Here is a 12,631-nt window from a genome sequence, read left to right as displayed (position 1 = left end):
AATGTAAATTTAAAATTCAATTGTTATTATTATTATTCATATTCATACAGGTTAGTCTGCGTCAGTCAATATACATTCTAAATATGAATTCATAGAAATTATACGTTGTGTTATCCCATCATTAATAACCTACTGTTTTTAAATTTTAATAAGCCTTTTATTTTATCATCAGAAATGCAGTCAGGATAGCTGCAAAGCACTAATGAAGTGGCTAGCAAGTACTGCTCCACTTGTGGAGAGCCAATTTCAAAAAGGAAGACACTGGAGAAATGGGTGACCGGGGGTGAAGTCGACCCTACCATGCAAAAAAAATCATTTATGGAAGAGTAGGTTTTCTTTGAAAAATTTGTACATTTTTTGTTCTTTTTTGTTACTTTTAAAAATTAAAGTTCAATTTTAAATGAAACTGTCTCATCCGTACATGTATACTTAATAGAATTTTTTTCCAATTTATAGCTTCTCAATCTGCATGATAAAGAGAAGTACAATGCAATTTGTATTTTGATTCATAAGCCGGAGAAATATATCACAATGGAGAGCTATTGTACGCCTGGTTTTGCTGAGGAATTCTTCCACACAGAATCAACTGTTAAGGGAAAAAAAACATGGGGGAAATGATAAAGAGTGTTGTAAAGACAGCTTTCAAAGGCTAGTTGATCTTTTGTTTTTTACTACTTTATTACATTGAAAAAATCTTGATTGTTTTGAGTCTGACTGATACTCTACTTATAATGATTATCATTTCTAGACTTACTTTTGAGCAATCGTAGTGATCTGATTTAAAATTACTTTTCTTTTGAAAAATATCAAGGCACTTGTTAAAGCCCCAATTTGTTGACAAGAAATAAATAACAGGAAACATTAAATTCTAGAATAGTATCATGAAAACGTTGTAATATTCTGAAATATAAAATACTCAGGATACCTTGAAGAACAAGAACAAGAACAAGAACAACAAAGTACGCCGGCTGCTGGTTCAACAGACATTGTTGTTCTTCTACCTCAACAGACGACTTCAGTCCTCCTGGTTCAACAGACATTGTTGTTCCTTCTACCTCAACAGAAGACTTCAGTCCTGGTTCAACAGACATTGTTGTTCCTTCTACCTCAACAGAAGACTTCAGTCCTCCTGGTTCAACAGACATTGTTGTTCCTTCTACCTCAACAGAAGACTTCAGTCCTCCTGGTTCAACAGACATTGTTGTTCCTTCTACCTCAACAGAAGACTTCAGTCCTCCTGGTTCAACAGACATTGTTGTTCCTTCTACCTCAACAGAAGACTTCAGTCCTCCTGGTTCAACAGACATTGTTGTTCCTTCTGGTTCTTCTACCTTGACAGACATCTTTGCTCCTGGTTTATCTAGCTCGACAAACGTATTTGTTCCTCCTGGTTCTTCTAGCTCAACAAACGTCTTTGGTCCTCCTGGTAGCAGGCACAAAAGAAAAGAACTTTGTATTGCCACAGGTGTTTATGGTATGCCTTGTGAATTATTTCTATTTGTTCAAATAAATCATAAAATGACTTTTGGTTAATAATTTGAATAGTTTGAAGAGGTGTGTAAAATTAGAAAGTTTATATAATGGATTTTAGAGATCAAACAAACAACAAATTCCTTAATACTTAATTTTACATGGCTAAACTTATCATTTTAAAATCATCTTTAGAGATCGAGAAGAAAGAGCTCCAACCCCATGACGTTGTTTCGGTCTACGGCAACCCTGAAGACCAGGATGGCATCCAAAAGTTTTGGCTCTTTAGGGTTTATCAACGACCCGAGAAAGATCCAGGGACATTACCTAATTAAAGAAAACTGCCCTGAATTCAGAAGAGAATATATGCTTGGCACGACCTGGGAGAAAATCCCTTTTAAATCTGTCATAAAAGGAAACAAACAAGCACGGCTATACATAATTAAGATGGAGCAAGATGACCAAAATAATTTCTTCCTCCAAGCAGCAACGCACGATTTTTTATTTAGGAGTTGCCCTCTCTAGAATTTTCATTCAAGCTGACAGTAAAATTAGAGAATTAAACAGAAAATTTACAGCTATTACAGGGGGTTCATGCAGTTGTATGAGACCATGACACTTACTACTGTGGTGGTCTAAATTTTCACAATTTAAATAGCAGTTACTACAGATACGTAGTAACTGCAATATATTGTAGTGTTGTAGTAACTGCCAAAAAATTTTTGATATATAATTTATTAATTATTAATTTCAAATTATCATTGAATTTTTTTTGGAATTTTCTTCAATTTTCAGACAAGATTTTAAAATTTTCATACCCCTTGTCCACTCAATCAATTTTTCTACAAGAACTGATTGAATGAAACTTTGATATGGAAAAAAAGTACCAAATGGGTCAGAATTTCAAAAATTACTAAAATTTTGAACCATTAGTTCTGTAATTTTGGGTAAAAAAGCTAGCAAAGGGTGGTGTATGCAAAATTTTAACTGAAAAGCAGTTACTACAGATCGTAGTAACTGCAAAGGGGTGGTGGTATGAAATTGTTGGCTTCAAAAAGACACTTACACATTTATATAAGGAACAAGTTCATAAGGAACTCAAGGCTGAAAAAGGTCCAAAAAGTAAGGAATTGTTAAGGAACTGCTCAGGCCGAGGATAAGAAAACAATTTTTAATGAACAGTAAGATTTTTCACTTGAACTAGCAATTATCTTGTGTTCTCCAAGTCTTTCGTTGAAATAGTCGATGTTACCACCAATTTTCATAGTTTCCTTTGAACTATTAGCTTTGTAAATAAGGAACTCGATAAGGAACTTTGAGGCTGAAATTATTTATAAAAATAAGGAACTCAGAGGCTCAGATCAAAGTTAAGGTTATTACTAATCATGTCTTGTAGTACTGCATGACCCTCTTGGCTATTATCACGTTTCAAGCAAATTTGTTTTCAAATATGAGTAGAAAATGTCTTCTGTGTAATGTATAATTTTTTCTGTAATTTTTCAAAGGGATACATATCCGGAACGACTATTGCATGTGAAATAACCTATAAATTCAGTCCTGTTCAGTCCTTCCGTAGAAGTTTTAAAAGGGCACAGAAGGGCATGACTAAGATCCAGATTATGTTATTACGTTTATTTTTATTTAGGTTATGTATTTAGGAGCAACTTAAATTAGATATGAAAAACGGTCTAATAGAATATTATTTTATGGTATTTTTCCTGTCACTTCGAATTAACCACAGATGAGTATTGGGTTGATCAGAAACAAAGAATAATTGCATAATTTTTTGAATATCTTATGTAATTGCTAGGAGGTGGTAAATAACTTTATAGTAGAGGGTAGTGCCTTTCTTGTGAACCTAAGGGTGTTATCACTCTTGGCAAGCAAATTGTGGGGGACGGTCTAATAGCAAATTGTAGTCAACATTTTGAAAAATATCATAAACAGGGTGGGCTTTATATAAGGTTTTATATAAAATTTATTAATCAGTGGACGGAAATAAGACGTAGTTTGAAGAGTGGTTTTTATTTTTGAAAGATGAATAAAATCTATCTCAATTTGCACATTGAGTTGTTTATCAATAAGTCTGTTACTAATGTTTTGCTGTGTTTCCAAGTGACTTCCGCAAACTCTATCTTGAAATTGATTTATAATCTCATTCTTTATTGCCAATAGGGAAGGGATACTTTTAGCCAGGGAATGGTATTTTCAGTCAAATTTGTAAACGTGGAGGGATGTTAATAAATAGAAATAGATACATATTGAAATTGAAATTTTATTTCAAATAGTATAAGCATTTCGGCTACGCCATAGTCAGTACAAACATCGAATGGTAAAATCACAAATTTCTATCTAAAATGTTGAAAAAATCTAAGTTTAAAGTCTAATTATCTACAAATAAAAATTTCATTTATAAAAGCGCCATACAAACGAATCGATAAAAACGTAAATGCTAATAAAATTATTCTTTAGGGTATATTCAAGTAATGCCATTTCTGAAAAGATTGAATTGTTTTATCTCTAGCTGATTGTTAAGTGAAGGTCCCATGATAGCTATAAATGAAGCTTCTAGAAATTTCCTTTTTTGTCGAATACTGGAGCTTTTAAAATACATCTCCAATGAAAATGATGGGTGTATTTTTCTTTCAGATGATTAGCAGGCTCAGAGTTATGCTTGACGTTTTCGGATACATATTGCATGAATGTTGAAATGGGCTCTTCCAGAAAAAAACTCATAGGAAGATAGATTGTCAAGGGGTATTGAAAAAACCCTGAAAAACTGCCATGTCCATGGTGTGAATTTGTAATGTCCAGGGGCAAACTTTTGTGTCCAGGGAGTCAATTTGATGCATGTTGAGGGGTAAAACACGTGTCCAGAGGGTGAAAAATAGAAATGTCCAGGGGTACATCACTGAAAAAATAATAAATCCTCCATCCCCCCATGAACGGTTAACACTTTAACTTCAACTAGATCCTATATGAAATATGAAACTATACGAATTCTCTTCTCCTTAGGTAACTATCGAAAAAGACAAGGCAGCCAAGGTGCAAATTGGAAAAAAAAAGTTAGTTTTTATATTATCTGCGACTTTATAAGAAATGATTAGGAGAAAATTGATTCAGATTAATCACTCTCATCTTAAAAACATCAAGTATAATAGAAAACAAATCCCGAAAAAAGTGCATCTTTGAGAAACTCAAAATTTAAGTTACCAAAAAGAATAACACATTGATGTAAAATATAGTCTTATCGTGATAATTTCAATGATGATATATACCCATCGCTACCCTTTATTAGTGAATGATACTGAATAGATTAAACACGGTAGTGAATTTAATAAGAATCTTTCCTGTTCTTCGCTACTCTTTCTTGTGTATTTCTTTTCTACATTTCGTTGTGAGACGGTGATCCCTGGTTTTTCATTCCAGGTTACTTACATTGAGAACGAAATTGAACGAAAAAGAAGAAGCGAAGATTTGTTCAGCCAGATAATATCAAAGGTTTTGTTGTACATTATAGTCATTTTTTCAATAAGCACTTATCTTCTACATTTTTATATGAAACATTTGCCAGCCATGACCATTAGACGGTACGGCGTCGTTAGATACCCGGTAATTAAGATTATGCTATAGATTTCATAATATTAAAATTGTTTTGAAATTTAGATGGAATACTGGTTCACGCTATGTAAAGCTCCGGCTTCCATCCTGGCTTTCTTTGACAATGATCTTCACTATTACGGTTAGATTTACTTCCTGATTCAACATAATTTACATAATTCGATTACTTCGATTCAATTACCTTTGCTCCCCATTTTACGTTCTCTTTGCAAGAAGCACTTGTCTAAGTCAAATCGATCCGAGCCTCGTAGCAGCCTCGTATTTTTGGACGAGTTATAAATTTTATCACTTCATTCTTATTTATCAGGTACTTCCAACAAAATGAAAGACTTCTGTGATGATCCAATTGTCAAGAAACGATTCGCTTTTCACATGCGTCACGAAGTCGAAGATGTTGACAATGATAAAGTCAAGCAATACCCTAAAGGTTATTTTTACTTTGCTGTTCAAAATTTGAATGATCTCAAAATTTCAAAAAATGTTTTCAAATAAATCGTTTTTCCTCTACTAAACGTCATCGTCTCATGAGGCTATACTTTCAATATCAGCCCTTATTTGAAAATAAAGATTGGAAAATAGAGGACGATATGCAATCGTCCAATCTGACAGTACTTAGCTAGTTTAAACTTATAATCATGAAGATATTTTTTATTTTTTTAAAAGATAAAAACATCATTTAGAGCGCTTACAAAAGAGCCTAAATTGTCTTGAGATTTGATAGAAGATGGTAATTTGTTCCAGGTTGAAACAGCTCTAAAATTGAATGTGTTTACTCCAAAGGCACTGTTGTATTTTTTATAGAAAGGGAGACAAGGTGTGACCAGAACGAAGATTATACTTTGATTGTAATGTGACAAATATACAATACATACAAATATACAAAAATAATAAATTCAATGATAAATTTGTACACATTAGGCACATTGGTCAATCTCTATGGTTGGAAGAAAAAAGGTTCAAAGGAGAAACAGAAAATTGTTAGATCCTTAGTCAAACCTGGTAAGTTTAAAGGCTTAGGCTACCTGTGATTTGCTTTCTTTATTTAACCTTTGCTTTTCTTATTGATACATACCTGAAAGAAAGAAATTTTAGCTCACCAGTCATTCCGTCAGCTTCAATGCAATTTTTCGAAATTAATTTCGGAGCGTAAGGAAACTTTTTTTTTCGAGTTTCTTGTTTGAGTGCTTTTGCCAAAATTCACCTCTCGAACTCTTGAAACTCTCTAATTGGTCAATCGTTTAAATTTTGCGTTTTTCCTTTTTCCATCACTTAAATTATATTTTTTTACAGTTGAGTCAAAAGGTTGCATTAACTGGAAAACTTGTCCGTTGTTATCTTGGTGGCCCAGCGATGTTCCGTTCAAAAACCCAACTGGAACTCCCAAGATGACAGTTGTTGAGTGTGACAAAGTGATCACCAGTTTTGTTTACGGAGAACTTGTTCACTTGCCCGAAGATTTGATTTTGGAATCGGAAGAGGTGAACTGGATTTTACTTGAGTGAGGTTTGACAGAGTGAATTATCATTCGTCGATGCAGTTTTGTATTGGCCTCCGGGGCTAAAACTAATATTATGATTTCAATTCCATTTTTAGCGTTACTCTAACGTCCATTGTCGTTATCTTTTGGGAAATATTTCGAGAATGGGAACTTCAGACATCGTCTCTCTTCTGAATAAATTACAAAACGTCCTACCAGAGCATCTGTATGACATGCACTCAAATGATATCAACCTTTGGTAAGATTCTCAAGATTTCTATTTCGAATGCACTGTTTTTTCTCTAGACGGCTGACTTTGACTTTTTCTGTGAAAACACAGATGAATGTGACATTGGAGTTAAACTAATGTGTTAGTATATTTTTGTGTTTCATTCCTTTCACTTTGCTGGCGAAGTTATCAAAATATATCAAAAATTTGCTGCAGTTACCACTACTAATTTTACTTTTACGTTTTCTGTCATGTTTTTATTCAGGACACGGAATTCAAAGGAAGTAATTGGGTTCGAGCCTGTCAATGTTTCAAGAGACGGTGACAGTTTCTACCGAACCATTTCAATGCTTTATTATGGTGAAGAAAATTCATTTGATTTAATAAAACTTGGAATTATCGCTTTCGGAATTGTCAACGCAGAGCAATTATCTTCGATTGTAAGTCTTTTCAGGGGCCTAGTCTTATTACATAATTTGAGATTTTATGAACATAAATACACAGTTACTTACTCTCGGGTACCTTATAAACGGGGGTGTGGAATAAGTGGGGTGGGTGTAAACAATCTCAAAATTAAATAAGCAGGGGGTGATGTCCTGGGTGGAAAGGTTTTGAAAAGGAGGCTAATCCAGATGAATAAGGGCAATATAAAGAGGAACTTTCAAAATATTTTCCCAAAAATTAATAAACGAGGGGGTTGGAATAAGAATGTCCTGAGTGGAAAATTTTCGAAAAATTAATTAGCGGGAGGACGCTTATTAGTCACCCGAGAGTACACAATACAACTTACAACGGATATTTATTTCCTTGAAAACATTTGAATACAATACAAAATAACTATATAAAATAAATTTTCTTATTACTATTGAATGAATCCCTTAACTGCAACGTAGTGCAGTTCACTATAGTTCTCAACCTGTGGTATCTTTTAATTTAGCTGAATATTTGTTCACAAGATTTGAGAGATTCGTTGTTTAATAAAGCGGCTTCGTCCGACGGAGATCAAGGTATACATTATAAATTTAATCTGCCGATATATTATGATACTTAATCTAAACCTAATTTAGGAAATATAAACTTAGGAAATTTAGGCTGAAGGAAAAAAGTAATCCTGATATAATAAATTTTTGTGATTTGCGTGTACAGTTTAAGTTTAATGGGACAAAACTTAGGTAAATCAAGCAAACCTTTGAGAAATCAGCCAAACTCTTTTACTTTCCGGGGTACTACATCCCTTTTTAATATTTGTCGCTTGTGTTGCGATAGTATATCATAATTTCTCTCTTTAGGTTCTTTTGAATACTACAGCGCCTCTGGTTTTACTCAGCGCCCAATAGATCTGAGAGCTCACGAAAAGTGGAAAGAAAATACCTCGGAAACTTTCATTTTTAAAAGCCCTGATCAATCGAAGAAAGCTCTTTCTATTTTGAAATCAGGTGAATTTTATAATTAATACTTACAATCATATTTTAGAAGCGGAATCCATCCCATTGTTTTTGTAGCAGGATTATTGTCATGTTGAAAGATTTGAAAGTCATTAGCATAGCTAAATGCACCCTCTCAGGAAGTCCTCGATTAAAATAGATTTTACAGTTATTTTACGTATCGTTAAACCAGCAGATGATATTTTCTCTTTGCAATTTCAAAACCAGGGAAAGGACTGGTGACCTCCCCAACCTTAGGGTAGACATCTACAGGAAAATGGAGCTTTAGGGTCGCCCTCGACTGCGGTCGCAAAATTTACTAAAAACAAAGTGTAATTACTTTCACATTATTTTGCAGGTGTTTACCAGGCATCGAAGGTTGCGAAATATTATACACCACTCCAACCAAGAAGAGTATGCCCGGTGACTTGTGCTGCCATGGACTTTTGTGTTGCTCCAACAGAAGAGTCATTGAACTTCAAGTGTCAACTCTGTGGGTTCTCTTTCCACAAAATGTGCGTGTTCCCCTCTGACCATCGGAATGAATCATGTGGCTGCCACCGGATTCCAATAATGAATGACAAAAATAGGTAACATCTATTAGCATGGTCATGGAGGCCGTAAACTTTTTTGTTTTGACGATTTAATTTATGACCTTGTCTACCTACATTCTTTGCATACAAAATTTGGGATACAACACATTGGGAATTTTCAAGCTCTATTTAGATTTAAAATTATAGATTTAGCTGGCCTTGTTGCCACTCAATCTAGGTAGTAATTTTTAGACATTGGTTATGACCTTTTTAACTTTTTTTTTTGGACTTATCAGTTATCAAAAGTAAAATTTATGGCTTAGAATATTTTTCTTTTTTCACAGTTTATCCTGGATTCCGACGGATCTTCCGAAATGGTTTGAAAAATATTTACATCAAATCAAGAACAATATAGTTGTATGTACAAATTTAAGTTGATAATCCAAGGCGACAGATAGCTTGCCTTTCATGGTTTTTTATCGAAACAGTGTTAATTCTTTTCTTTTTGAGTTTTTATTTTGTGCTTATAGCACTTTTTTGGAATTTGATATAAGCATTGCTGGCTCAGAATTGGAGATGAATGTTTTGCGAAATACGTCGCTTGACAAAAAATTGCGATGCACTAATATACCATTATCCCTTATTCAGGTTCGTTCGGCAGGAACAGAATCGCCATCGTTTGGTGCAGTTCATTATATTAAAGACAGTGAAAAGGTAAGGAATTATTACTTTAAAAGACATTCCCCGATCTCAGTCTTGCCGTAGCCAAAAGTAGGTTGGTCTTTTTCTTGTCTGTCTAATTACAAAAACTAAACACTCTCGTTCAGCAATAGTTTTGAAGACGGATTTAATGAGAAAATTCCAATGTTTCTTTTAGGTTGATGCATTGATGGTGCAGCTTAATCATGCTTTTCCTGGTTTTTGTGACGAAGTTATTCGCAAAAAAATCTTACCTGAGGTTAGCTTTTCTTCTTTCCCTCCCAGCGATGAACCTTTAAACGAATCAATTTTCGTGGTAACTAATTTTCGCTGACATATCTTTCGCGTTTTTGCGTGTCTACCGCAAAAATTAGGTCGGTAAAATACAATTTTTATTTTCAAATCAACATACAACCCCTACAAAGAAAGAATATAGGTGAAAAATGGGTGTAAACCGCGACTATTTTTTCCACGAAAAGTGATAATACACAAATTTTCTATTAGCAGATTCATGTAAAAAAGATATGTTTATGTGTGCAATTTTCAGCCAATCAGAGCTTTACATGACGTTTTTGGTGACTTTTTTACCAGTATCTGCTAATATGAAATTCGTGTATTCTATACCGTGAAAATTGGTTTCGTGAAAATTAGTCAACTCATTGTATCCTTTTGTGTTGATTTATATGTCTTTTGATTATGGAAACTGTCTACTGGGATGTTTGGGATTGATGTATACCGTATGATTACAATTTCCTTAGCACTAGTTTCGTTTGAACTTCTTATACACTTCATAATTATGATAATCTCTTCATTTCAGGCCATTATCTACGTATCGTCGCGAAAAGAAAGCTGTTCAAGGCTGTGTATCAGGCGCCTACTTAAATATAACGTCACGTAGCAATATGTATATTCAATTATTGTAGATTTATGCAATGTACATTTGGTCAAAATAAAATATATTCACATTAATGTATTCACAATAACTACTCTTATTTAAGCAGTTTTAAGGCTTTTCTCTGCAAGCTATCTTTTTCCATCAACATCATCACCAAAAACGCTTTACGTCCACTTCGCGTTTCCTGTGTAAATAAAATACAGGGGTGCTCCTGTAAGAAAAACTATATTCCAGTAGCCAAAACTTTCTCACCATCCGGCTCAAATTTCAGGGAAAATTTATTTACTGCTCCAAAATAAGTAGCCGCTTATCCCCAATTTTTTTCCACTAGCAGATAAATGAACCAAGCTTGAAAATATAGAAAAAGTCAACTATTCGATTACTTTAATGGGACTTTTCGCGGATCACACTATTTACGGTGCTTTTTACAGTCAAACTATGCATTAATAATTTCGCGCCCAAATATGCGAAATGTTTTCCCATATAGATATTCAGACTGCATCCCGTCTTGCCTCTTCACATTCTACAAGCGGCTTCTGATGTCGTTTTTATACACTCAGCTAAACCACAATGTCTTAATTTCTGGTAACCCCCCCCCCCTATCAAGTGAAGCCCCGAACGGTAAATCTCCTACTTGCAGGATTCGAAGCCAGTTATTTTCTACCTAAGTTACCTAAGTTCTCGTGGTTTTTACACAAATGGCAGATTGAAAGTAAAATTTACCACCAGATCTCGGAAAATGCACCATTAAAAAAAACAACAAAGAAACCACTAGATTCAATTAGTCTTAAAAATGCAGCACAGATTTTAAGGTATTATTCTCTTGCCTGCAGAAGGTTGAAGATTCGCTTCAAGTCCTTCGGGCTTTACTTTATTGCCCACTTAACTCTCGAAATTCAGCAGAAAAGTAAATTCCTATCCCCTTAGAGCTTCGAATAACGTGAAGTCAAATCAAATGAACAACAGCATTCAGGTTGTAAGAGCATTTTCTGGAAGGGATCAATTCTTAACATGAACTTTGAGCTGAGACAAAAACTTAAAGTAGTGTTGTTTATTTTGAACTGTTCAAGAAACAACCTCTAAAATTAGGTTCGTTTAATTGTAAATATTGGGATTGGAAAGAAAATTTATCTAGAATTAAGGGGGTATTCTTTAGGGTTCTTATTGAGATTGTCGATATGCCCAAGGTTTATCTAAAGAGCGTTGAATTATGCTAGAGTCACTTGACATAAAACTTGAAATAAACTTCGTCTTTGAAATCTAGAATATTTAGGTATATCAACATAATTGAATTACGAGAGTTGCTTGACATGAGAATCTCACCCAAATAAACTCCGATCTTGAAAGATTGAATTGATTGGTAGTCTAGAGGATTATCCGCAGGGTTCTTTCGAGATTTACATGTTCAAAGGTTTATATGATAGGAGACAGTTGTTGAATTATGCGAGAGTCGCTTGACATGAGAATCTCACCGAAATAAACTCCGATCTTGAAAGATTGAATTGATTGGTAGTCTAGAGGATTATCCGCAGGGTTCTTTCGAGATTTACATGTTCAAAGGTGTATAGGATAGGAGACAGTTGTTGATTTATGCGAGAGTCGCTTGACATGAGAATCTCACCGAAATAAACTCCGATCTTGAAAGATTGAATTGATTGGTAGTCTAGAGGATTATCCGCAGGGTTCTTTCGAGATTTACATGTTCAAAGGTGTATAGGATAGGAGACAGTTGTTGAATTATGCGAGAGTCGCTTGACATGAGAATCTCACCGAAATAAACTCCGATCTTGAAAGATTGAATTGATTGGTAATCTAGAAGATTATCGTCGCAGGGTTCTTTCGAGATTTACATGTTCAAAGGTGTATAGGATAGGAGACAGTTGTTGAATTATGCGAGAGTCGCTTGACATGAGAATCTCACCGAAATAAACTCCGATCTTGAAAGATTGAATTGATTGGTAGTCTATAGGATTCATCGCAGGGTTCTTTCGAGATTTACATGTTCAAAGGTGTATAGGATAGGAGACAGTTGTTGATTTATGCGAGAGTCGCTTGACATGAGAATCTCACCGAAATAAACTCCGATCTTGAAAGATTGAATTGATTGGTAGTCTACAGGATTCATCGCATGGTTCTTTCGAGATTTACATGTTCAAAGATGTATAGAATAGGAGACAGTTGTTGATTTATGCGAGAGTCGCTTGACATGAGAATCTCACCGAAATAAACTCCGACTTGGTCTTTTGAAATAAGCTTCGGCTTTGATTTCTAGAAGATTCTGAG

General features: G+C 34.4%; 2 protein-coding genes across 2 annotated transcripts in view; both read left to right on the top strand.

Moving 5' to 3' along the window:
* LOC136820697 (uncharacterized) overlaps positions 1–1,805 on the top strand; it is a 3,185-nt gene extending 1,380 nt beyond the window's left edge. The window contains exons 2-4 of the mRNA XM_067076902.1: positions 457–482; positions 933–1,474; positions 1,666–1,805. Coding sequence (XP_066933003.1) covers positions 457–482; positions 933–1,474; positions 1,666–1,805 — 708 coding nt within the window. The remainder of the gene's footprint in view (positions 1–456; positions 483–932; positions 1,475–1,665) is intronic.
* A 2,311-nt stretch (positions 1,806–4,116) lies between these two features.
* On the top strand, positions 4,117–10,426 carry LOC136820867 (uncharacterized). Its single transcript, XM_067077109.1, has 15 exons — positions 4,117–4,535; positions 4,900–4,971; positions 5,137–5,212; positions 5,399–5,518; positions 6,010–6,090; positions 6,382–6,569; positions 6,685–6,827; positions 7,063–7,237; positions 7,735–7,804; positions 8,087–8,233; positions 8,580–8,811; positions 9,099–9,171; positions 9,403–9,468; positions 9,632–9,712; positions 10,271–10,426. The coding sequence occupies exons 1-15, from the start codon at positions 4,449–4,451 to the stop codon at positions 10,349–10,351; spliced, it is 1,692 nt and encodes a 563-aa protein (XP_066933210.1). The 5' UTR covers positions 4,117–4,448; the 3' UTR covers positions 10,352–10,426.
* The last annotated feature ends 2,205 nt before the right edge of the window (positions 10,427–12,631 follow it).

This window comes from Clytia hemisphaerica, unplaced genomic scaffold (genome assembly GCF_902728285.1).
Source record: "Clytia hemisphaerica strain Z4C2 unplaced genomic scaffold, Clytia hemisphaerica genome assembly, whole genome shotgun sequence".
Lineage (NCBI taxonomy): Eukaryota > Metazoa > Cnidaria > Hydrozoa > Leptothecata > Clytiidae > Clytia > Clytia hemisphaerica.
Note: the sequence above shows the minus strand (reverse complement) of the source record. Positions and strands in the feature narration are given on the sequence as shown.

Bases quoted from the DNA above. Each gene is read 5' to 3' on its own strand.
- LOC136820867 (XM_067077109.1), top strand. From the start codon at position 4,449: ATGAAATATGAAACTATACGAATTCTCTTCTCCTTAGGTAACTATCGA. The intron at 4,536-4,899 runs GTTAGTTTTTAT...TTTTCATTCCAG, and splicing joins GTGCAAATTGGAAAAAAAAA to GTTACTTACATTGAGAACGA. The intron at 8,812-9,098 runs GTAACATCTATT...CTTTTTTCACAG, and splicing joins ATAATGAATGACAAAAATAG to TTTATCCTGGATTCCGACGG.